A 23,415-nucleotide genomic window follows, 5' to 3' on the forward strand; every position below is an offset into this window, starting at 1 on the left:
TCTACCAGAGTTAATCTGCCAATCAATTAGCACTCAAATACAAAATAATATTTTTCCCTTCGATATTTCTTGCAAATTGTTCTGGTAAGCACAAAATGAAAATTTTGACAAAATGTCTCTTTTTAAAACTGGTACTCAAGTTCTGTGCTACCAAATGGCTTAAAATAGTTGAACTCTTATTGGTTTCAATACTGTTTTTCATTTATTGAAACAAGTCAAAGTAACAAGCTACTTTACAAAATGGTTTAATAAGTGCATGCATTTCCAATACAATGATCAATAAATTTATTCAACTATTGAATTTGTTTACATTTGTAAACATCATACATAAAGCTTTGATTATGTAACTTTGACAGAAACTTTCTCATTACTGTTTTTGTTGGAAGACTCAGCAATTGTACAGTGTAATTGAATTCATCAAAATTAGTGGCACAACAAATGCTATCATCTGTCAGCACATTTGTCATCCAATGAACGCTCATTGCAGTATTCTTTTGAGAGTATAATATCCAGTCTTTAGTGAGGAACCTTGGTATTTAAAGACATTTCCAATAAGCTGTAGATATATAACCAGAGAATAAAGATGTAAGCAGTCTTAACCGTACAAGTAGTCAGTCAGAAATTATAGCATAGACACTTTACAGCCTGTACTCCAGTCTTCACAAACACATCGTCAGCTGACTGACATTTCATACTGCAGCTCTGGATAGACTCTGGGAACTTTGGCCACTTGAAATATTAAACACCTTATGTTGTCGAATCACTTAGCTTTGTGAAAGATGACTATACATCAAGGCTCAATGGCTAGTGATTTGTTCAGAGAAGAAAGTGCAACAGGTGTTCTGCACAAATAGCTGACTAAATTGCTGTTGCAGTTAACCAGCCGTTTCTCTGCTGCATAGTTCATACACTAAAAGGAATGTTGTACATGGGTATTATTTCAGGTGTAACGAAAAAGAGATTGTTGTGAATTGTCCTCTGATAAACTTGGGACATGTTAATCCATGCAGAATTTAAGACTGCTACCTATTAGCTGCAGAATACTGGTTTCTTTTCTGCTGCAACAGTTCTGTAATCGCCAGAAGTTTTTTCAAGACATGCTGAAAAATAGAAAAATCAGGAATATCAGAAATTATTACCAACACATGTAAACTTGTCCATAAATTTAAATAATATACAATGTTGATTTTCTTATTTCACTTACAGGCCATAGACACAGAAGCAAGTTGGGATCAGAGCAATATGACGAAGGTCAGAATCACTGATCACAGTCTGAATTGTAAAGAAGCAGGAGCACAGTGGAGCTGTGATTTATGATGTATGCCAAGAGATCAAAGATCACATATAAAGGAGTGGGAGCAGAACAGAGAATCAAAAAGGATATCAAGAGATCAGATACAAAGGGGCACAATAGCAAGGAATCAAAAAGTGAAACAGGAATGAAATCAAACACAGGAAAAAAAATCAATGTGATATAGCCGCAGTGTATTAAGGAAAAGAAAATAAGCCAGAGTATATGGATAAGGATTGAGCAAATCAAAAATCTTTAACTATAAATTATAAATTATAAATCTAAGGCTTTTAGGAGATAAAATAAAAAAAATTGTTTAAAACACCTATATAATGATAAGCAGTTCAGGCTGATGTGTCTATTTATGTATGTGGTGGTTTAATAGTCACATGTATCGAAGAAAAGCAGCCAGTTTGGACCTGATGGCATGCTTACACTGCTCAATGTGGGCGCTCCAGGATACTTCTTGAACCCTTCATATCCAGGTATGCAGTAAGTGTTATCAGCTGCAATAATTTGAGCTCAGAGTTTCAGAGCTTGAGCTGCAGTTGGTAGCACATCTGTCTCATCAGTGAGGTTAAGAGATTCATGAACAGTGCATTTATAGACATATCTTACAGTTTAACTGTATGCAGGCAGAATGTAATTGCAATTATTGATTTGGATTAAAATTACCAGACCAGTAAACTCAGAACCTCAGGATGGTTCGACAATTATGCCTCAATTCATATGAGTTAAGTTCCCACACATTCCCTTTCCCATCATGCAACAAAAGTGTTAATTAGAATTCTTTTAATTTTAAATGAAGCAACAAAGTTAAAAATGTGAATTACCTGCTGGACTCCTCGTTCATTGCTTAATGTGCGAAGTTCATCTGAGTGTGCTGCACAAACTTCATGCAAAGCTGCCAAGTCACGGGACAAGTCAGTCCTAAAGTGCTCTGTAGTGTCAGGAAGCTCAGGGACATTCTAAACACAAATGAAATATCTCATTTAATAAAAATAATGTGTTTAAAAATAAATGGAATCCAGGCTGGTCATCAATTGTGAATTTTTCAAGAATGCAATTGTCCTTTCCCAAGGTAAAACTAAATATATTGTGATGCGAGCTTACTGACTGATATAGATCCATTTAAAAAGGGACAAAATAGTTCCACCACATGGAATATCCGACAATCGGAAGATGAAGACATTTTCAATTACGATTTTGCAATTAGCTGTAGCATGTCATTTATTGAAAGCAACTGAATTCTCATACACAATTGGAACACACAATAAATTAAACTAGGAATGCTTTGAGATCCTGATGGTCTAGTAACATTATTAATATTTCAAAGACAGTTTTTTTGAAAAGTGGATAAGTTCATGCAGTACTGAAAGTAACACAATAAGTGAAAGATAAGAAAAAAAAGGAGACACCAACTTTCCTGCTTACAATTGCAATCAATTAAAAAGTCGGAAGAAGTAAGATAAACTAATATCACAGAAATCTTTCAGCACAGAAACAGGCCATTTGGCTGACTACTTGCACCAGTTCTTCAAATAAGCATCATTGCCAACTGTCTATCCCCTGCCCTTGTGAATGCCTCAACTGAACCTGTTTCCATCACACTTTCAGGTAGGGCAATCCATACTTTAATGACAACTTGTTTAGTGTTTTTTCATATCAACTTTGCTTCTTCTGCAAATCAACTTTAAATCTATGACCTCTCATTTTTGTTCTTTGAGCAGGAACAGTTTCTCCCAATGTACTCTATCCAGTCCGCTCATGATTCTCACAACGTTTATCAGATCTGCTCTTAGCGCTCTTTTATCCAGCGAGTTTTGAGAAGATTTGTAGCTCAGGTTGAGGTTCTGGATGTGAGTTTGCTCGCTGAGCTGGAAGGTTAGTTTTCAGACGTTTCGTCACCATTCTAGGTAACATCATCAGGTGAGCCTCCGATGAAGCGCTGGTGTTACGTCCCGCTTTCTATTTATCTGTTTAGGTTTCCTTGGGTTGGTGATGTCATTTCCTGCGTTGGTAAAAAACCCTATACAGACAAGCAAAACAAATGTCATCTACAAAATACCTTGCAAGAACTGTGACAAACACTACATTGGACAAACAGGTAGAAAACTAGCCACCAGGACACATGACATCAACTAGCCACAAAACGACATGACCCACTATCACTCGTATCCTTACATACAGATGAGGAAGGACACCACTTTGATTGGGACAACACATCCATCCTAGGACAAGCCAAACAGTGACACACACGAGAATTCCTAGAAGCATAGCGTTCTAAACGGAACTCCATCAACAAACACATTGGCTCCAAATCAACGTGGTTGTTGATGGAGTTCCGGTTAGAACACCATGCTTCTAGGAATTCTCGTGTGTGTCACTGTTTGGCTTGTCCTAGGATGGATGTGTTGTCCCAATCAAAGTGGTATCCTTCCTCATCTGTATGTAAGGATACTAGTGGTAGTGGTTCATGTCGTTTTGTGGCTAGTTGATGTCATGTACCCTGGTGGCTAGCTTTCTGCCTGTTTGTCTAATGCAGTGTTTGTCACAGTTCTTGCAAGGTATTTTGTAGATGACGTTTGTTTTGCTTGTCTGTATAGGGTCTTTTACCAACGCAGGAAATGACATCACCAACCCAAGGAAACCTAAACAGATAAATAGAAAGCGGGACACAACACCAGCGCTTCATCAGAGGCTCACTGATGATGTTACCTAGAATGGTGACGAAACATCTGAAAACTAACCTACCAGCTGAGCGAGCAAACTGACATCCAGAACCTCTTATCTCCCAGGACAGGAGTCACAAAAATCTTCAACCTATCCTTCTAAAGTTTCACATCCTTGGGAACCATTCTTGAATACATTGCAGAAATGATTTACATGTCATTATATTAATGTGATGCCCAGAACTGTATTCAGTACTCCAGGTGAGGTCTAATAAGCAGCTTTACAATTTCAACATCACTTCTTCGCTCTTGTATTTTATGTCCCTAATAATAAAGCCAAGGATACTGTACGTTTCAGTTATTGTTCTCTCAAACTGTCTTGCTATCTTCAATAATCTGTGCAATAAAACATCCAGGTCCTGCTGCTCCTGCACAACCTTTAGAATTGTATTATTATTTTGTACTGCCTTTCAACATTCTTCCTACCAATGCATCAGTTCACGGTTATCTGCCTACTCCACCTATTTATCAATGTTCTATTGGAGCTCTACATTGTCCTCCTCACAGTTTATAATTTTTACAAGTTTTATGACATCTCAAAATTTTGGAATTGTCCTCTGTACACCAAGATCTAGATCATTAATATCCACTGACCATTATTCTGTCTCCTATCACTTAGCAAATTTTGTATCCATATTGCTACTGACCCACTTATTCCATGACTGTTGTGCAGCACTGTATCAAATGCCTTCTGAAAGCCCATTTACACCACAGTAGAGTTTCCCCACACTGAAGTCTGCTGCCTCTTCAAAAACTCCAGCAAGTTGAACTTGACATGATTTCTCCTTTAGAAATCCAAGCCGATTCTCCAAAATCAACATAATGTTTTCTATATAGCTAGTTCTTACCCAAGTAATTGTCCGTACCATTGAACTTAAATTGAGTGGTTCGTAATTACTGGAATTATCCTTACAACTTTTCTTGAACAAGATCATAACGTTTGTAAATTTTCAGTCCTCTGGCATCTTTCACCGAGTCTAGTGAAGGCTAAAATATTTTAGCCAATGCCCCCGCAATTTCCACGATTACTTTGTTCAAAATCCTTGGAGAATCTCATCTGGTCCTGGTGCTTTGTAAACTTTATATACCAGATGATGAAAGGGCACTGGACCTGAAACATTAACTCTGATTTCTCTCCACAGATGCTGCTACACCTGCTGAGATTTTCCAACCATTTTTCTTCTTGTTTCAGATTTCCAATATGTGGAGTTCTTTGATTTTATTTTACATGTACCAACTAACTGTCTGCCCAACAGTACTACTTTAGAAACTGTGAACAGTTTTATTGACAGAGTTTCTTCTTTTTATCCCTGGGGCCCGAGTAACATCTCTCTCTTTGCAAAGACAGATGTAAAATATTCTTTTAATATCTCAGCCATTGCCCGTACCTCTACAAATAGTCATAGCCTTGATCATTGTGGCTGTCCGAAGTTGAAAATGGATACTGAAGAGGAGGGTGTAGGTTTAGAAGGTTTAGGAGCAACAACATGCTAATGTGAAGGTTGAGGAGCACCCTACTCACAAATAGGCCACATCCACAGGGCTCTTCAAGATGCATGAGGTGTGCAGGAAGCTCAGAATATATCTTGGGATGCTGATGAAATTGCCAGGTGCTAGAGTGGGATACAAAGGCTAGAGCAGGGTGCAAGACTGCCCCACTGCCTGTGAAGGTTAAAGATGCTCTGAACTTCTATGCTGCTGGGTCCTTTGGGTGACCTGAGTGTGGGATCTTTCCTTCGTGCAATCACACATGCATCAGTGACCAATGCCATCTGAGCAAGGTGTCATTAGTGCATTTTGTTTCCTGATGATGAAATTAGTGTTGTAAGCCAGGCTGTAGAATTCGGGAACACTGCAGGGATCCTTCAGGTGCAAAGTATCATCGATTGCACACACATACTACTGACAGGACTGAGAACAATGCTGTGGGATTCACGAAGAGGAGCTCCATTTGATTAATACTTAGGTCATCTATGATTACCATATTCACTTCCTAGGGATGTGTGCCTAGTTTGACATCCCTAGTTAGACTTGAGACTCCCTACAAAGTGAAAACAGGCCCTTCGGCCCAACAAGTCCACACTGACTCTCAAAGCATCCCACCCATCCACCTATAATCCACCATATCTACACATTCCTGGACACTATGGGTGATTTAGTGTGGCCGATCCACCTAGCCTGCACAACTTTGGATTGTGGGAGGAAACCAGAGCACCCGGAGAAAAACCACACTGACACGGGAAGAACGTGCAAACTCCACACAGATAGTCACCCGAAGGTTTTATCGCTCCTGGCACTATGAGGGAGCAGTGCTAACCACTGAGCCACCGTGCCATCCTAAAGTGTTCTTTTTTGTTTGGGGAGTCCAGGTGTCTTACAAGACTGGTGAGTAAGGGGACAAGAGATGCTCACTGCAGCAACCCTTGACTGCTGCAAAGCACAGATTTGATGCTTCTCATGCCACAGCTAGTGCCATGGTGGAGCACAGTATATGGCTGTTGAAGATACAGCTGTGCTGCTTGAAATAATGACAAGACTCGAGCGTACAAGCACAGATGTCTTGCTGCAATGTACAGGGCCTTGGTAAGACCACACTTGGAGAGCCATTATCAAAAGTGCTTCTTCAGCTAAGTCTGCAGTTCCTACTTTCAGTCTCTCTGTCTTTCTATCTCCCCTATCTGTTTGCCTAAGCTTGGTTTATTTTGTAGTATCATCTTTAGCCAGAACATCCTCTCTCAGATAAGAATGAAGTGCAATGAAGGTTCACTGGACTGATTCCTGAGATGGCAAGACTGACACAGAGAGGGAGAGTGGATCAGTTACATTCACCAGAGTTTAGACAAATGGAAGGCGGTGGGGGAAGAGAATCTCATACAAACCAATTAAATTCTAACATGACTAGACAGGGTTAATGGAGGAAGAATGTTTCTGATGGGAGTCTGGAATCAGGGATCACAGTTTAAGGATACAGGGTGGGTCATTTACTACAGAGGAGAATTTTTTTCACCCAGAGAGCAGAGACCCTATGGAGTTTTCTTCCACATAGAACACTTGAGGGCAAAGTTCAGGGCTTTCAAGGAGTTTCATATAAATATATATTCTCAGAGCTGGAGGGTACAAAGGATTTGTGGAAAAGCAGGAACAGGGTACAGAGCTGGATGATCAGCCGTGATCATATTTAACAGTGGAGTAGGCTTGAAGGCAATTTGACTGTCTACTCTGGCACCTTTTTTTTTAATGTTTACTAATATTCACAGCCATTGCACGATAAACTACCAATGACTATTGCTATTCTCATCTTAAATTTAAATCCGATCTTACCGTCCCAACTCACGAGCTTTTTCTATGTATTGCTCCTTTAAAACAGTCTCTAACTCTGGTTGTTATGCATAATCAAAAGTGCTTCTTAAGCTGTCTAAGTCTGCAGTTCCTACTTTCAGACACTCTGTCTTTCCATCTCTCCTATCCGTTTGACTAAGCTTGGTTTAACTGTTAATACTATCTTAGCCTTATGTGCTTTTTTATGTGAAAGGTAATTAAAGTTACTGTGGATGCTAGTAATTCAACTAATTTCAAAATAAAGTACAAGGTGGCCACAAACAACATGTTTTGGTCCAGAAATCTCAACTGATGTCTTCAAAAGGGTTAATTTTTGGGCAATTAAGTCCAACTCACCCCTAATTCATCTAAGAACATAATCATCCGATGCTTGTTGTTCTTGATAAATGGATTTACACCTTCCATGTAGGGCTCCTATATAAAAATACTTGTATTAGTATATATTATTTTATCTTTGCCAATAAATATCCAACAGCGTATGGAACATGATAAGCTCAAATTGTAAATTCACTTTAAGTCTAAATTGTATGAATCAATACTTAAGAAATACACTGGTATAAGATAATCAGCAAATGAACCAAGAACATTACCTTGGCATATTGTTTCAAATATTACTCACTGAAGTTCTCCTCCAAACTATTTCTTAAGTTTTAGAATTATATTAACAATATTAATGTTCTGGTTTTACATTCACAACTCCTATTCCACTGTTCAGTTTTATATTCTAATCGATTCTTAAAAATTTGTTCTTCACTGTGAGGAGGTTTGCAAACGATGACTCTGTCACCGCACTGTCAGGTCCCCTTTTTACAAGTCCCACTGACGGCGTATACTTATTGCATATAGTACTTAATTAATTATGCACTCTCCTGTTATGTCCTCTGTCTTTTCAATGGCGTCAACTATGATACAATTTTGGAATTTCTGGATTCTGAACTAGTGGCATATGGATTTTTGTGTGTCTGTGAAGGGGTTTAATGACTACCTTGGAGATGCTTCTATAGCTACGGTGATTTATTTTTCTAAAGAGAGTCTGATGGAAATTTGTTTATGCTGGGAGGTTTTGTTGAGCAAGAAAATAGTTGTGTGTTAGGTCTTCAAGTTTAGAAGGTCAGGTGTTGAATATTTTTTCTTTGATGAGAAAACACTGATAGTTTAGGAAGAAAGCTTTTTAGTTTCAATTTAGATGGTATTCAGAAGTATTGATTGAAGCTGGATGTGTGAAACAGATGCTCCCAAAAATGTTACAGACCAGAAGCATATGGATTAAACCATGAAGTTATGCGAGGCTTAAAAATTTTAATGCTCAGTTAAATGGAAGTCTCAGGAAGCATTCATCAGATTCTCAAGACAATGAATTAAGCTACTGTTTAAATTAAACCCTGTGAAAGAGAAGGTAATTCTCTGATTGTGAGTACTGTAAAGGAGCGTTTTCAGGATTAATAAGATTCTATTTTGCTATATGTTTTGAAATCAAATTTGTGTTATATATACTTTGGCTTATTCTATTTTCTGTTCATTTCTTTGCATTTTTTTTATTGTTAAACCAAATCTACAAAGTGTATTTGTGTTTCAGTAAAAGACCACCTCATTAAAACACAAAAAAAACTGAATGAGATTTCAGTCTAGGATTTGCCTTATCCAGTAATAACAGCCATTGGAATCAATAACACTACTCCATGAAAAAACTTGGTCTGTTTTTACAATGAAAAAGTGGCTGCAGAATGGGATAAAGATATTATTGAGATTCTTTGACACTGTTGTGACAAGAAAAGTACATGTTTTGATGTGATGATACTGTGATTTGAGACATTACTTATAAAGCAGTGTAATAATTCTCAGAGATACAAAAGGTTAAGCAAAGTTAGTTTAGCTTGTACTTGTAAGATTCAGAGTACCTTAGCTCCAAATTCCACTAAATTTGCTAAGTTTTGAAGTGATTTTGCAACAAGAGTGAGAGTTCTCGCAGCTGTGGAAGAAGGTGGATCTAAAAACAAAGCAAGAAAAATAAATTATTCTTGTAGTTTGCATTCTGTTATCCTATACTTTACAAGAATCTCATCTGATTTCTACCAAGTTAATCAACGATCATGCAATCAGAAATAATTCTGCAAATTTTATGCATGGGTGTACAAGGCATAATTTCAGATTCCACAGATGATAAATTCAAATGGAAAATACCAAGTAACTTCAGCATGCCACACAGATTGGCAAATTACACAGACCTGACTTAAAATGGAGAATAACAAAGTGACCCATTTTGGTTGAACAATGTGGAATGACAACAAGCACCGAGTGATATGGTTTTAAAGCCAGCACAGGAGGAGAGATCTGGGATATGGGTACATACAGATCTTTGAAGGTGGCAAGAAAATTTCAAAAGCTAAGTGGGTCACATTGTGGACAGTGCGGAGGGCTGTTCTAGGTTACAAAGGGACATTGATAGGATGCAGAGCTGGGCTGAGAAGTGACAGATGGAATTTAACCCTGAAAAGTGTGAGGCGATTCATTTTGGAAGGACAAACTTGAAAGCAGAATACAGGGTTAACGGAAAGATTCTTGGCAGTGTGGAGGAGCACAGGGATCTTGGGGTTCACGTTCACAGTTCCCCGAAAGCTGCTACCCAGGTGGATAGCGTTGTTAAGAAGGCATATGGTGTGTTAGCTTTCATTAATAGAGTGATTGAGTTCAAGAGCTGTGAAGTTATGCTCCAGCTATACAAAAGGCTGGTTTGGCTACATCAGGAGTACTGTGTCCAGTTTCGGTCACCACATTGCAGGAAAGAATGTGGAAGCATTGAAAAAGGTGCAGAGGAGATTTACCAGGATGTTGCCTGGAATGGAGGGATGGTCTTACAAGGAAAGGTTGTCAGCGCTAGGGCTTTTCTCTTTAGAACGACGAAGGATGACAGGTGATTTGACAGAGGTTTACAAAATGATCAGAGGTATAGATAGACAGCCAGGGACCTTTTCATAGGGTGATGTCAGCTTTTACAAGGGGACACAGTTTTATATTGATAGGAGGTAGATATCGGGGAGATGTCAGAGGTTCTTTACTCAGAGTGGTAGGGGCGTGAAATGTAACAAGTGTACAAAAGCGCTGGCAGAGGCACGATGGACAGAATAGCTTTCTTCTAGGACCATAGTAAAATATTAATAGTTTAATTGCTTAATGGATGCAACCAAGACATTAACCTTCTAAAAAAGGGGTAACACAAACCTTTGTATAAAATGCCATAAATAGAAGTGTGAGCTCTTGTGCGCAAAGATTCAAGATGTATTCTATGCATTAAAAAGGAAAGTCATTGCAAACATTTTCACTGCCCGTCTTCCCCCGAGCCTGTTTCTTTCATTCTTGTTTACTTTTTTTCCCTTTTCTGAACTCCATTCTCTTTTATTAATAGAATCCCTACAGTGTGGAAACAGGCCTGTAGGCCCAACAAGTCCACACCGAACCCCTCAGCATCCCATCAGACCCATCCCCCATAACTCACCTAATCTACACATCCCTATGGGTAATTTAGCATGGCCAATTCGCCTAACCTGCACATCTTTGGACTGTGAGAGGAAACAAGAGCACCTGCAGGAAACCCACGCAGACATGAGGAGAATGTGCAAACTCCACACAGACAGTCACCCAAGGCTTGAATCGAACGTGGGTCCCCAGCGCTGTGAGGCAACAGTGCTGCCCAAAGATTATCACAGTTTATCACAGTTCCTCTGGTTATGTTTCCTTCGCTCACTTCCTTCATCACACCCACAAAAGTTGCACTCTCTTTCACTTGTAGGCACATCTTTAATGTGACTTAGACACAAAGGCAAAATGCTAACTAGGGCATGTGGGGCAGTGGATTGTCACTACACTATTAATAAATGCAGGCATATGTTCATAACCCACTAACATTGCTGGTGGAATTTAATTTAAGAAAATCTGGAATTAAAATGTCATTACAGTAATGGTGGGCATTAGACCATCATTGATTGTTGTAAAAATCTATCAAGTTCCGTAATGGGAAAGAAAGCTGCGATCTTTACCTGGTCTAACTTGCACGTCACTCCAGCCCCATACAACAATTGAGCAGGGAGTATTGTCAGTGTGCATGAGATCCCAGCAGAGTGAAATGAAGACGGAGTTAGTTCATAGTATTATAGAATCCCCACAGCGTGGAAACAGGCCATTTAGCTCAACAGATCCACACCAACTTTCCGAAGAGCATCCCACCTAGAATCATAGCTTTACACTATCCCTGTATTTCCAATTGCTAATGCACCTAACCTACACATCCCTGAACACTATGGGCAATTTAACAAGGCCAATCCACATAACCTGCACATCTTTGGACCATGGGAGGAAACCTGATTAACCAATGAAAGCCCATGTAGACACGGGGAGAATGTGCAAACACCACACAGACACAGATAATTATTGACTAAACTACTGGAAATTTGGTGCAATGGGGTAGAGAGGTGCTTTAGCAAGAGTTTATTGCAAGAAGGAAACTCTCCAAAGCGAGGGGCAAGTGACAGGGGAGAAAAGGCATGGATCTTTACGCAGTGAGACCAGTATGACATGAGTGCAGGGCAGAAGCTGATTGATGAGTATGTTTGGTAAACACTTCCATTTTTTAAATAAAAGTAAGGAGGCCAGTTTGTATTCAGATCTCCAGTGTTTTTTTTAATGCTGTCTTTTCCTAAAAATAGCTGGTTAAGTGTTATACAGAAACTAGAGTTTTTTTTTCCTTTTTGTTTACAAGAATGAAGTATCATTATGGTTATTTGTAAATTACAGGGAATCAAGTAAGGATAGTGATGGTGTGACAGGTGATGTGTTGCTGCTAGACACCGATGTAATTCAGATTGAATAAACCTACAGTAAATGTTTGCAGCTTGAGGAGTCTCAAAATTCAGTTGAGAAGCTGGAGTCTGAGGTACTGACATTGCACTTTAACAGTTCATGAGGCACTGGCTAGTACCCAGTACTAGGCTAAAAGGGAGACAGTAGGAACTGCAGATGCTGGAGAATCTGAGATAACAAGGAGCAGAGCTGGATGAACAGAGCAGGCCAAGCAGCATCAGAGGAGCAGGAAGGCTGACGTTTTGGGATTTTGGATTAGTGTTTGGGCAAATTGGCGAACTGCGGCTGTAGAGAAGACCTTAAATTAGTTCAAGCAGGTGAGGATGTGGGAGATGGAAAACATAGGCTTACAAAGTAAGAGGATATGGCGGCATGACAGGGCAGCTGTTTGGATAAAGAGATGCAGAACAGGGCGGAAAGGGACAGAGTATACAAACATAGCAAAAACAGCAATAAATAGGGTCAAACAGGTGGAAAAGATGGTAAAAAGAAAAATTAACGGCTCATGACTTAAATACATGCAATATTCGGAACAAAATAAATGAATTAACAGTGTAAATACAGATTAGGTGGATATTACTTTATAGCCACTCCAGAGACATGTGTGCAAGGGAATCAAAGCTGGAAATATAAGTGCCTGTAATGCTGCCATATTATCTTTCTTTGTAAACCTATCTCCTCTTGCCCAAATTCTCTTGTGCTCTAATTAGTTTAGAGCCATTTCCACAGTCCTAGTTTTTCAATTCACCAGGACACCGGTGCCATCACAGTACAAGTGAAGTTCACCAAGACCTTCTAAATGGTAACAAATGCTGCCCCAGCCAGCGATACCCATATCCCATGGGCAAATAATGAAATAAAAATTAAGGAGTATGTGACTTTTTGAAAGGCCAGGCAGGATGGAAAGAAAGAGTGGTAGGGCAGCATCGTTGGTATATAATGGAATAAGCACAATGGCAAGAAATGATTTTGGACATAGAATCCACATGGATAGAGGTAAGAACTAAAAAAGAGAAAGAAAACATTGGTAGGAGTACTCTATAGCAGAGATTTCAATCAGTGCAAAATGAGAAGTGTGCCACGGAATTCTCAGAAAGTAGCACAGCTTCGCAGAGACTCCTGACACTGCCATGCACGGAGATTCAGTACCACACAAGTGCAGTGATGGATGTCCCATACACGTACAGCAGTATAGGAATTTGCTTGTTATGCAGCCTACTTGCGCATGCACAGGCCCAAATATTCAGTTTGAGTATGTAAACTGATTGAGGATAGTGTCTCCAGGATGAGACAAACTCAGCATGCACAGTAAAAAGACACACAATTGCTGAACGACTTTTGGCGTGGCCTGTCTGCCTGGACAAGTTTCCAATTTAGCAAGAATTTAAAAGTGAATATTTTTGGATTTCACTTTAGTTAAGCCATGAATCTAAGCCTTAGTATAGATTCTAAGAAGAAATGGAGATGTTTCCTGACAAAAGAGATGATTTCTCTGCTAATTCATTCAATGAAACACTTGAACCCAAAGAAAAGAACATAACTGTTCACAGGCAGTGCAACGAGAACCATCTCCCCTTTGGATTTTCATGAACAGGACATACCACTTGCTGTTCACCTGAAATGTCTCATATCAGAGAAAAGTCAACAAATAGTTGAGCTCAGCAGCTTCTGAAAACATGTTTGGGCTCACAGTTGAAGACTGTTTTTTCTGGTGGATTTGGAACTTTAAAGTTTTAATTTTTTGTATGCATCTTGTTATAAACATCTCTAGTAAGGCAGTGACCATAGAAAATGCAAGAGAAAATAAAGATTATGCAATCTCAATTCATTTGAAAAAGGTATGCCTGTTAAAGAACCGTTTGTCTATTTAAGTGTGATATGGAAAAGGCTGGGAACCACTGGTCTACAGGCCCCCAACAGTAGCTATATGGTGGGGTGCCATGCAATAAAGGCAGTGCATCAACCACGAGTGACATTAATCTTGATGTAGATTGCGATAGTCAGATTGGCGACAAAGCTATGAGAACGAATTTGTACAGTATATTTGGGACAGTATATACAGTATATTTCCTGGAACAACATGTTCAAGTCCCACCAAGGATCAGGCTATTTTGAATCCAGGGACATGTAATGAGGCAGCCTTAATAGGTTACGTCAAAGTAAAATTTCCCCTTGGAAACGCACAATAACATGGTAGAATTTAGCATTCACTCTGAAGGATGAACTTGGGTTGGAAACACTTGCTTAAATAAGAATAATTATAAAAGAATGAAGGCAACAGTGGTTGCAGTGTACTGGAGAAGGGGTTTAACAGCAAAGACTATGAAGAATAAAGAGAAATATTTAAGAAAATAGTTCATGGCTCATAACAAAAGCATATTTCAATGAGGAAGTGGGATTCTAGGTAGGAGATAAGCCAATCATTGTTAACCAGGGAACATAATGAAAGAAAACATATACAGAATGCATATACAAATTAGAGCTAAGTCACAGAAGAGTTTTTAAAAACCAAGAGATAATTTTTCAAAATAAAAAGATGGAGAAAAAAAACTTTGCGGATACCCTTGCAAGAAAGATCAAGATGGACAGCAACAGCTTTTGTGAAGATATTAAAAAAAAGAAGAAAGAGAAGGCAATGTAAACATATGCTCTTTAGAAAATAAGGCTGGGGAAATAATGGGGATGCGGAAAACGGAAGAGGAGATGAATAAGCACTTTGCATCAGCGTTCATAGTAGAAGACACTAATAACAAACCAAAATTATTAAATAATCAAGGGACAAGAAGGAGAAAAGGAAATAAATGACTACTAGAATGGAGTTTTAAAAAAAAGAGCCAGATAAACTAATAGGGCTGAAGACTGATAAGTCCCTGAGACTTCACAGGAAGCATCCTACGGTATTAAATGAGTGTGAATACATTGGTAGTAATTTTCCAAACAGCGTTAGATTTTAGAAAAATACCAATGTACAGTTTTATTTAGAAGGAGACCAAAATAAAAAAGATAAACAAGCACCATTTAGCTTAATGTCTATAATTGGCGAATATTAAAATCCATTGTAAAAGATATAATAGCAGAGCATTTGGAAATACACAATATGATGGGAGTCAGTGTGGCTTCACTGGGGGAGATATTGTGCCCAAATTTATTGGATTTTTTGGAGACATAACATGCAGGATAGATAAAGGGGAAACAACGGATGTAATATATTTGGATATTCAGTAGGCATTTGATAACAGCGCACGGTGTTGGTTGCATTATATTAGCATGGGCTGAAGAGTGGCTAACTAATAGAAGATAGAGAATTGGGACATGGGAGACATTTTCAGGATGGAAACCCGCAAGTATTAGAGCACCACAGGGCTCAGTGCTGAGGCCACAATTATTTTCAATACATAGTAATGACTTAGATGAAGAAAGTAAACATGCAATAGTCAAGTTTACAGATGGCAAAAAAAAGATAGGGAGACAGGTGGTGAAGATGATAAAGTCTGCAGAGTGATAAACAGGTTAAGTGAGTGGGCAAAATCTTGATATATGGAATGTGTGGGAAAATGTGAGGTTTTGCACTTTGGAAAGAATAGACGAATTAAATGTTAGCTAAAGAAAGACACAAAATGCTATTGAACAGAGGGATTTGCAAGTCCTTGTTCAAGAGTCACAAAAACCTAGCATCCAAATTCAGCAGGTAATATTGAAAGCAAATGGAATGTTGGCTTTTATTTCAAAGGGAATGGAGAATAAAAGCAGGGCAGGTTTTGATAAAGCCATACATAACACTAGTCAATCCACACCACAGCTTGCATACTGTGAACAGTTTTGTGGCCCTCATCAAAGGAGTTGTTATTGGCATTGAAGGCATTCCACAGAAGGTTTATTAACCTGATACCAGGTGTGGAGGAACTGTCTTTGTGGAGTTTAGAAGAATGGGAGATGACCTTTTTGAATTATTTAAGGACCTTAGGGGACTTGACAAGGCAGAAGTGGAAAACTTGTTTCCCCTTGTTGGCAAGTCTAGGACTAGATGGGATAATCTCAGAATAAGGGGTTGCCCATTTAAGACAGAGATAAGGAGGGATTTCTTTGGAGGGTAGGGAATCCGTGGAATTCTTTATTGTGGCTGGCTGCTAAGACTGGGTCGTTACGTACATTCAAGGCTGAGATAGACAGAGTTTTAAGCAGCAAGGCAACTGAGGGTTATGGGGAACAAAGCATAAACGTGGAGTCAAGGATCATCAGATTGGCCATAATCTCTCTGAATGATGGAGCAGACTTGATGGGCTGAACAGCTCATTTGTGGTCTGATACCCAACAAGCCTTACGAACTTTTAACTACCCTTTTCCATGTCCTAATAAACAACTCAGTTTGAAAATAATTCAGGAATGATCTGGTACAGTTCACAATGCTCACATCTTATGAAAGAATAAAGACGGAAAACAAATGTTGAACACGGTGAAAATACCTCAGTGGGTTTTGATGAAAGGTAATCGATCCGAAAAATGAAGCTGTTTCTCTCTTCATAAATACTGTCACACTTGCAGAGCAATGCTCCTTTCTAAGCTGTGCAGCAGCTCTGCAACTAGACTGTATCCATGCAGAACAAGCATAAGTCAGCCCCTTGAATTTGTGCGCAGCCATAGAAAACATATGAACGACCAAAGGGCTTATACACAGAAATAGACTGCAGATAACAAACTCAGGTACATGCAACTGCTGACTTTGAGTATATTCCATTCTTATTTTAGAAACATTAGTTTTGCAACCTCTTGTTCCGGAGATATTAGTTAAGGAATTATAAAGGCAGTTTGATAAGTCAATTCTGCAGTCCAGTCAATTTTAATTATCTAGTGCATAGAAAGTAAGACAATGGAGTTGGTTTCACTTCCACGTATTAAAAAAAAACAGGAGGACCACCACAAAAACTTCATAAGATGGATCAAAGCAGCACAAGATATGAAAGGCGCCATGGTTATAAAGCAATGCAAATTTTCACCAGGGAAGACTCACCCAAAATGATACTAAACATCCGTGGATTGAGAATAGCTGGACAAATCAACCGCAAGAAAACAAACCCACTACAGCATGAAGGAGAAAAAGAGAAAACAAATATTAAATACAATTCAACAAATACATTGTTGCAGAGAAGGAAAACTTCAATACATGACAAGCACGCTTTTAATGAAAGTAATAATTTCCAGATAGATGAAACTGACAAAATAACATGTCATCATACTGTCATTTTTCAATCTCTTCAAATTTTACATAAAGTTAATGCAATAGTGTCTTGGAGGTTAAAATTGTGATTAAAACAAAGGTTCATTGATAGGTTTGTTAGGACATTGAAGTAGAAGATTTTAGTACCAGTATTAGTATATTAACAAATTTAAATGTTTAACATAAACCGATTTAAGTTTCAGACTTTAGAAAAGAGAGATCGAAAGAAAAGCACAACTAATGCAGCATCCAAGGATTTAGCAAACTATACAGATAAACAGTGGTCAATGCAATTTAACACGGACGAATATCAAAAGCATTGTATATTGACATTATACTAGCATAGGCTGTTAAGTGAAATGAGAAATTAAGGTCTCAATAACCTAAGTAAAGAATCACACATGATTTCATGTTTGAAGACTTTTACTTTGACAAGCTAAGATCAGCATCCACTGAATATTACTTAATAAATAAAAAATATGTTGAGCTACAGAAGTGGTAATCCCTAACATATTTTTTGGACAGGTGAGTGGAACAGCATCTGCTACAAGCAGTTGAACTACCTTCACTGAGCCCAGAATTTAGATGTTGAATTGAAGGACCTATGGGATTGAGGGATCTCTAAAATCCTGCTCAAGTCTCAGCTAGCTCCTTGATAGCTTCATTTATTGATTAGCATTGTGAGAATGCAATTTGAAACATTTCTCTGAAGAGCTGTGACTTATAATTTATGGAATTAATCCTTAAATTCAGTAAACTCAGATAATTAAGCAAAATTGGGAAAAATAATCAGATTGCATGTCATGGATCCATAAAAAAATGCACTTTTGTATAAACAAAATCCATTTGGTTCTTTGGCAAATGCCCTTTAAAGAAATTTTCAATACGTACACAGTTTAGCCTAAGTGTGTCCAAATGGACAGCTCTTAAACTTTCTAATTTATCCACGCAGAGAACAGTCATCTCTATCCACATGGATAAGGAGAATCACCAATTGTATTGGGACTACACCAAGATCCTGGGACAAGCAAAGCCAAGCACAGGAGTTCCTAGAAGCCTGGTACTCCACAAAGAAAGCCTTCAACAAACACACAGAAGTTGACCCACATATACACACCATTGCGAAGGAAAACCAGACGTGAGGGGATCCAGCTCAACGGACTCCAGAGTTTAAATAACAGATGGGAAAACACAATGGCACTTCATCGGAGGCCGCACTGATGATGTTACTCAGCAGTGTAATGAAACGTCTGCAGAACAATAAACCAGCTTGGCCAGCCAACCAACTACAAGATTTCATCTCCTTATTGAGCAGGAAAAGATTTTTGTTTTAAACGAAGTACTTAAAGTCTCTTGGAGAAACAGAGAGGATAAGCTTTCATGAACTAACTCATTCTGCCACCAGCTAAATAGATCTTCTGTTGTTTTTGTATACAAGTCACCACAAATGGTATAAGATGACAACAATGTCAAGAATTTGATCAGACCTTAGAGGGTCCCTTCTGTTGACAGCTGTCATTTAAATTTCAATAGATAGCTCTTGCATTGCTAAACGTACACTTTGGACGTGGCTAAAAGTTTTAAGTTTCTAGCTTTACAGATATGATTAGAGGTTATTAACTCATTGGACTACTGACCAGAATCACAATGTTTATCGTGTTTCTTAAAAACACAAGGGACTGATATCGCAACAATAGACCAAAAAGTCTTGCAAATTCAAGGATTTATCTGCAGACATTGGATTTGGAATACAGGCTTTGCGTAAAAGTGTTCGAGAATAAAAGTTACCTCAAAACATTGCAAGCGCTTATCTCCTGATGTCAAAGCACTATTAAAATCACCAAGCCAGTGCTTAATTGTTTTTGTAACTGGAACTGATAAAGTAACTTTTTCTTTTAACATTTATAACCACCTGAGAAACTGGGGCCATGCAGGGGAGGTTTTCAATATACAACCCTTCCTGAAAACCTTATATCACAGAAAAGGAGGAGGAGTGATGGTGTTAAAGAGCTCACTGCAATGCCGGCTAAAGTGGCTGTCCCAGATTAGTCAAGGACAGAACTAGTTTGTCAAGAGCAAACCAACCCAAAAAAAGGTGCCATTGCATTGTTTGGAGTACTTGAAAGATTACTGTTGTCTTTGCCCATGGCTGAATATGACAAAATAGCTAGCAGGGATTTAATTTTTAACTGACACAGACAATGAAAAGAAATTTTAGCTGATGTAGCATTTCAAACAGTTTAAATCGTGGCCTTCACTGTCAGACAGACAACAAAATGTCTCTGAGTCTTGGTAAGATGAGACTAGAATGCAAACAGTAAGACTCTGATAATGCAGCTCAGATGAAAACCATTTGATCTGAGATGTCTGATTTTTATATGAAGTAGAAAAGTAAAGCTTGACCTACCCGGGATAAGGCCTTTTAAATAATTATAATTGGAGCAGACATATTTGTAGAAGGAGTTTAAATTTATTAGATATTGGGGAATTAAATTTCTGAAGGCTATTAGCTTTGGACACAAAGACTAATTTTGACAAATGTCCTTGAAGAAACTTTCTTCGCCATCAGCAAGAAAATTAGAACAAAAAGATATAAACAAGATAACCTCTTAAGAATACAAAGAAACAAATAATGCAGCAAGGGAAGGCAGAAACAATTTTGAAACAGGATCACTCTGACCTCAAGATAATAAATAACTGTCAGTCTGCAAGCCAGATAAGAGGGGAGCTGTTAGTTAAATCTAATACTATCGTCCTGTGACAAAGCGCTGTATAACTTAAGTAACTTTATCTTAGAGCTGATATTATAACAATTGGTAGAAACTAACATCCTTTTTAATCCTCTGCACTAAGATCAGCAAGGGATATGAAATGCATGACTGAATTTGAAAAGTCATTAGTAATAAGCAAATGTACAATGTAGCTGGCAAATGTCCCTTCTTCAACATGACATTCATTGTTAGAATGTGGTCAATATTCATAACAGTCCAAGCACAGACGATAGGGGATCTGGAAAACATCATAAGATGATGGGAAGACCCATGAAATCAACCATTACTGATCGTGTATTCACAGAATTGGATGTGTAAGTCAGAGGGGATGTGGCAAGCACTAATGTCAATGTTGCATGTAACACGGTATGTATAAATACCCTACACTTTATTGGGAAAGGTCAAGTGTCCCTGGACTCCAAACTGAGCTGTGATTAAGAGGGCAACTGGGCCCCATATGAAAGTGAGATTCGGAGTGGTCTGTGGCCTCTACCACATGTGGTAAAGGAGCTCTGAATAAGGAATGATTTGTGCTACAGACTAAGGGACTCAGACTCCTCTTCAAGATCCCTCCCCCAGCACATGGGAAGGTGTAGAGGAACAAATTTGCAATAGAGTTGCACAATAATAATAGGGCAAGCTTAATTATCTGCATGTAGACTGTGATGGTAATTGTATAAAAAGCAGACAGGGTTAAGAATTCTTGCAGTATATAATAGGAGAACTTACTACAAAGGCATATACATGTTCAAAGGGAAAAGAAGCACTGTCAACGCCCTTGACCGCGTCTCCCGCGACACATCCCTCACACCCCGCCCCCGCCACAACCGCCCCAAGAGGATCCCCCTCGTTCTCACACACCACCCTACCAACCTCCGGATACAACGCATTATCCTCCGACACTTCCGCCATTTACAATCCGACCCCACCACCCAAGACATTTTTCCATCCCCTCCCCTGTCTGCTTTCCGGAGAGACCACTCTCTCCGTGACTCCCTTGTTCGCTCCACACTGCCCTCCAACCCCACCACACCCGGCACCTTCCCCTGCAACCGCAGGAAATGCTACACTTGTCCCCACACCTCCTCCCTCACCCCCATCCCAGGCCCCAAGATGACATTCCACATCAAGCAGAGGTTCACCTGCACATCTGCCAATGTGGTATACTGCATCCACTGTACCCGGTGCGGCTTCCTCTACATTGGGGAAACCAAGCGGAGGCTTGGGGACCGCTTTGCAGAACACCTCCGCTCAGTTCGCAAAAAACAACTGCACCTCCCAGTCACAAACCATTTCCACTCCCCCTCCCATTCTCTTGATGACATGTCCATCATGGGCCTCCTGCACTGCCACAATGATGCCACCCGAAGGTTGCAGGAACAGCAACTCATATTCCGCCTGGGAACCCTGCAGCCATATGGTATCAATGTGGACTTCACCAGCTTCAAAATCTCCCCTTCCCCGACTGCATCCCTAAACCAGCCCAGTTCGTCCCCTCCCCCCACTGCACCACACAACCAGCCCAGCTCTTCCCCCCCACCCATTGCATCCCAAAACCAGTCCAACCTGTCTCTGCCTCCCTAACCGGTTCTTCCTCTCACCCATCCCTTCCTCCCACCCCAAGCCGCACCCCCCGCTACCTACTAACCTCATCCCACCTCCTTGACCTGTCCGTCTTCCCTGGACTGACCTATCCCCTCCCTACCTCCCCACCTACACTCTCTCCACCTATCTTCTTTACTCTCCATCTTCGGTCCGCCTCCCCCTCTCTCCCTATTTATTCCAGTTCCCTCCCCCCATCCCCCTCTCTGATGAAGGGTCTAGGCCCGAAACGTCAGCTTTTGTGCTCCTGAGATGCTGCTTGGCCTGCTGTGTTCGTCCAGCCTCACATTTTATTATCTTGGAATCTCCAGCATCTGCAGTTCCCATCATCTCAGAAGCACTGTTGGACTTGGTTCTCGATGTACTTGACCAACAGCATTTCCAGGTGCCACCTGGAGAACACTTAAGGAATGGTGACAAAGGAAATAGGTAAGGAATAAATCAAAGTCGGAAGAACTAATTGGGAGAAAGTCAACTTCAATGGTTTAAGAATGGATTTGAGTTGAATAAATTGAAACTAACTGTTGGTGGGGGAGGGGGGGGGAAGGGGGAGAGACGAGAAAAAAATATAGCTGAACTATAGGCTAACTTCAAATTAAGAGATGGTTTGATAACAGCTCAGGTACATTTCCTGGGAAATGAAAAGTAGGGGAAGCAAATCCAGGGCTCCCTACATGACAGGTAAAAATTATGAGAAAAGGAAAATTTTGCTTATGCCAAAGGTTTGGAGTGGTGGTCAAAAAACAATAACCAAGCAAAAACAGAATATGGATAGAGATCGGTAGCTAATATAAAAAGATATCCCAAAGTTTTCTACAGGGTTACAGATAGTTAAAAAATGTATGAAAGGAGAATTAGGGCCAATTAGGGGTCCTAAAATGAATCTACATGTGGTCAAATGTAAGTTAAATCCATGCTAGCCTTTGTTAATTATGAAGGGAAGATCCATTTAATTCAATTTGGAGTTATTTGAATCAAGATTCATTTAGGGCAGAGCTGTTAAGGGCATTTACATAAACTTCCAGAAGGCATTTGATGTAAATGAGCAACTGTAGAGGTAATGGAAATAAAGCAACAGCAGATCAGGGCTCTTACAGTATAGTGGTAGTGTCCCTACCTCTGACCCAGGAGGCTTGGTTCAAGTCCCAACTGCTGCAGGGGTATGTAATAACTTTAAACAGGACCAGCAACATGAATACAAAATTGGTTGAGGAACACTTAATACATCATTTCAGGTTTGGGAAAACTTGTAATGAAGTTTCCTAAGGATCAACTTGGAATCTTTGCTTTTCCTAATATCTCAAGACCTTAATGTGAAGGGCACAAAGTCAACATGTGGAACTGAAACAACACTTCGAATCATTATAAAAATTGTGAGAAAGGTAATGTATAGCTTCAGGAAGGCAGAGTGGTGCTGGGGGAAAGGCAGAAAGTGGCAGTTTAATTTGAATATGGAAAAAGTGAGAGGTGATATATTTATTCTCCATGTTCTTTATATAAAAATGAAAATGGGAATGAATACAATTCCAAAGGATGTGAAGGCGCACAGGAACTAGGTACACATGTACATAAGCCATTAAAGATAGGGTAGGACAGGACAAGTGAGTAGTT

General features: G+C 39.4%; 1 protein-coding gene across 1 annotated transcript in view; it reads right to left on the reverse strand.

The window, feature by feature from the left end:
- Positions 1-231: 231 nt before the first annotated feature.
- LOC125450905 (ras GTPase-activating protein 1-like) overlaps positions 232-23,415 on the reverse strand; it is a 172,530-nt gene continuing 149,346 nt past the window's right edge. Inside the window, exons 21-26 of the mRNA XM_048527279.2 lie at positions 17,225-17,292; positions 9,261-9,349; positions 7,699-7,776; positions 2,125-2,259; positions 1,027-1,100; positions 232-556 (exon numbers count right to left, since the gene is read on the reverse strand). Of these exons, the coding sequence (XP_048383236.1) occupies positions 517-556; positions 1,027-1,100; positions 2,125-2,259; positions 7,699-7,776; positions 9,261-9,349; positions 17,225-17,292 (484 nt within the window). The 3' untranslated portion in view covers positions 232-516. The remainder of the gene's footprint in view (positions 557-1,026; positions 1,101-2,124; positions 2,260-7,698; positions 7,777-9,260; positions 9,350-17,224; positions 17,293-23,415) is intronic.

This window comes from Stegostoma tigrinum, chromosome 3 (assembly GCF_030684315.1).
Source record: "Stegostoma tigrinum isolate sSteTig4 chromosome 3, sSteTig4.hap1, whole genome shotgun sequence".
Classification (NCBI taxonomy): Eukaryota; Metazoa; Chordata; class Chondrichthyes; order Orectolobiformes; family Stegostomatidae; genus Stegostoma; species Stegostoma tigrinum.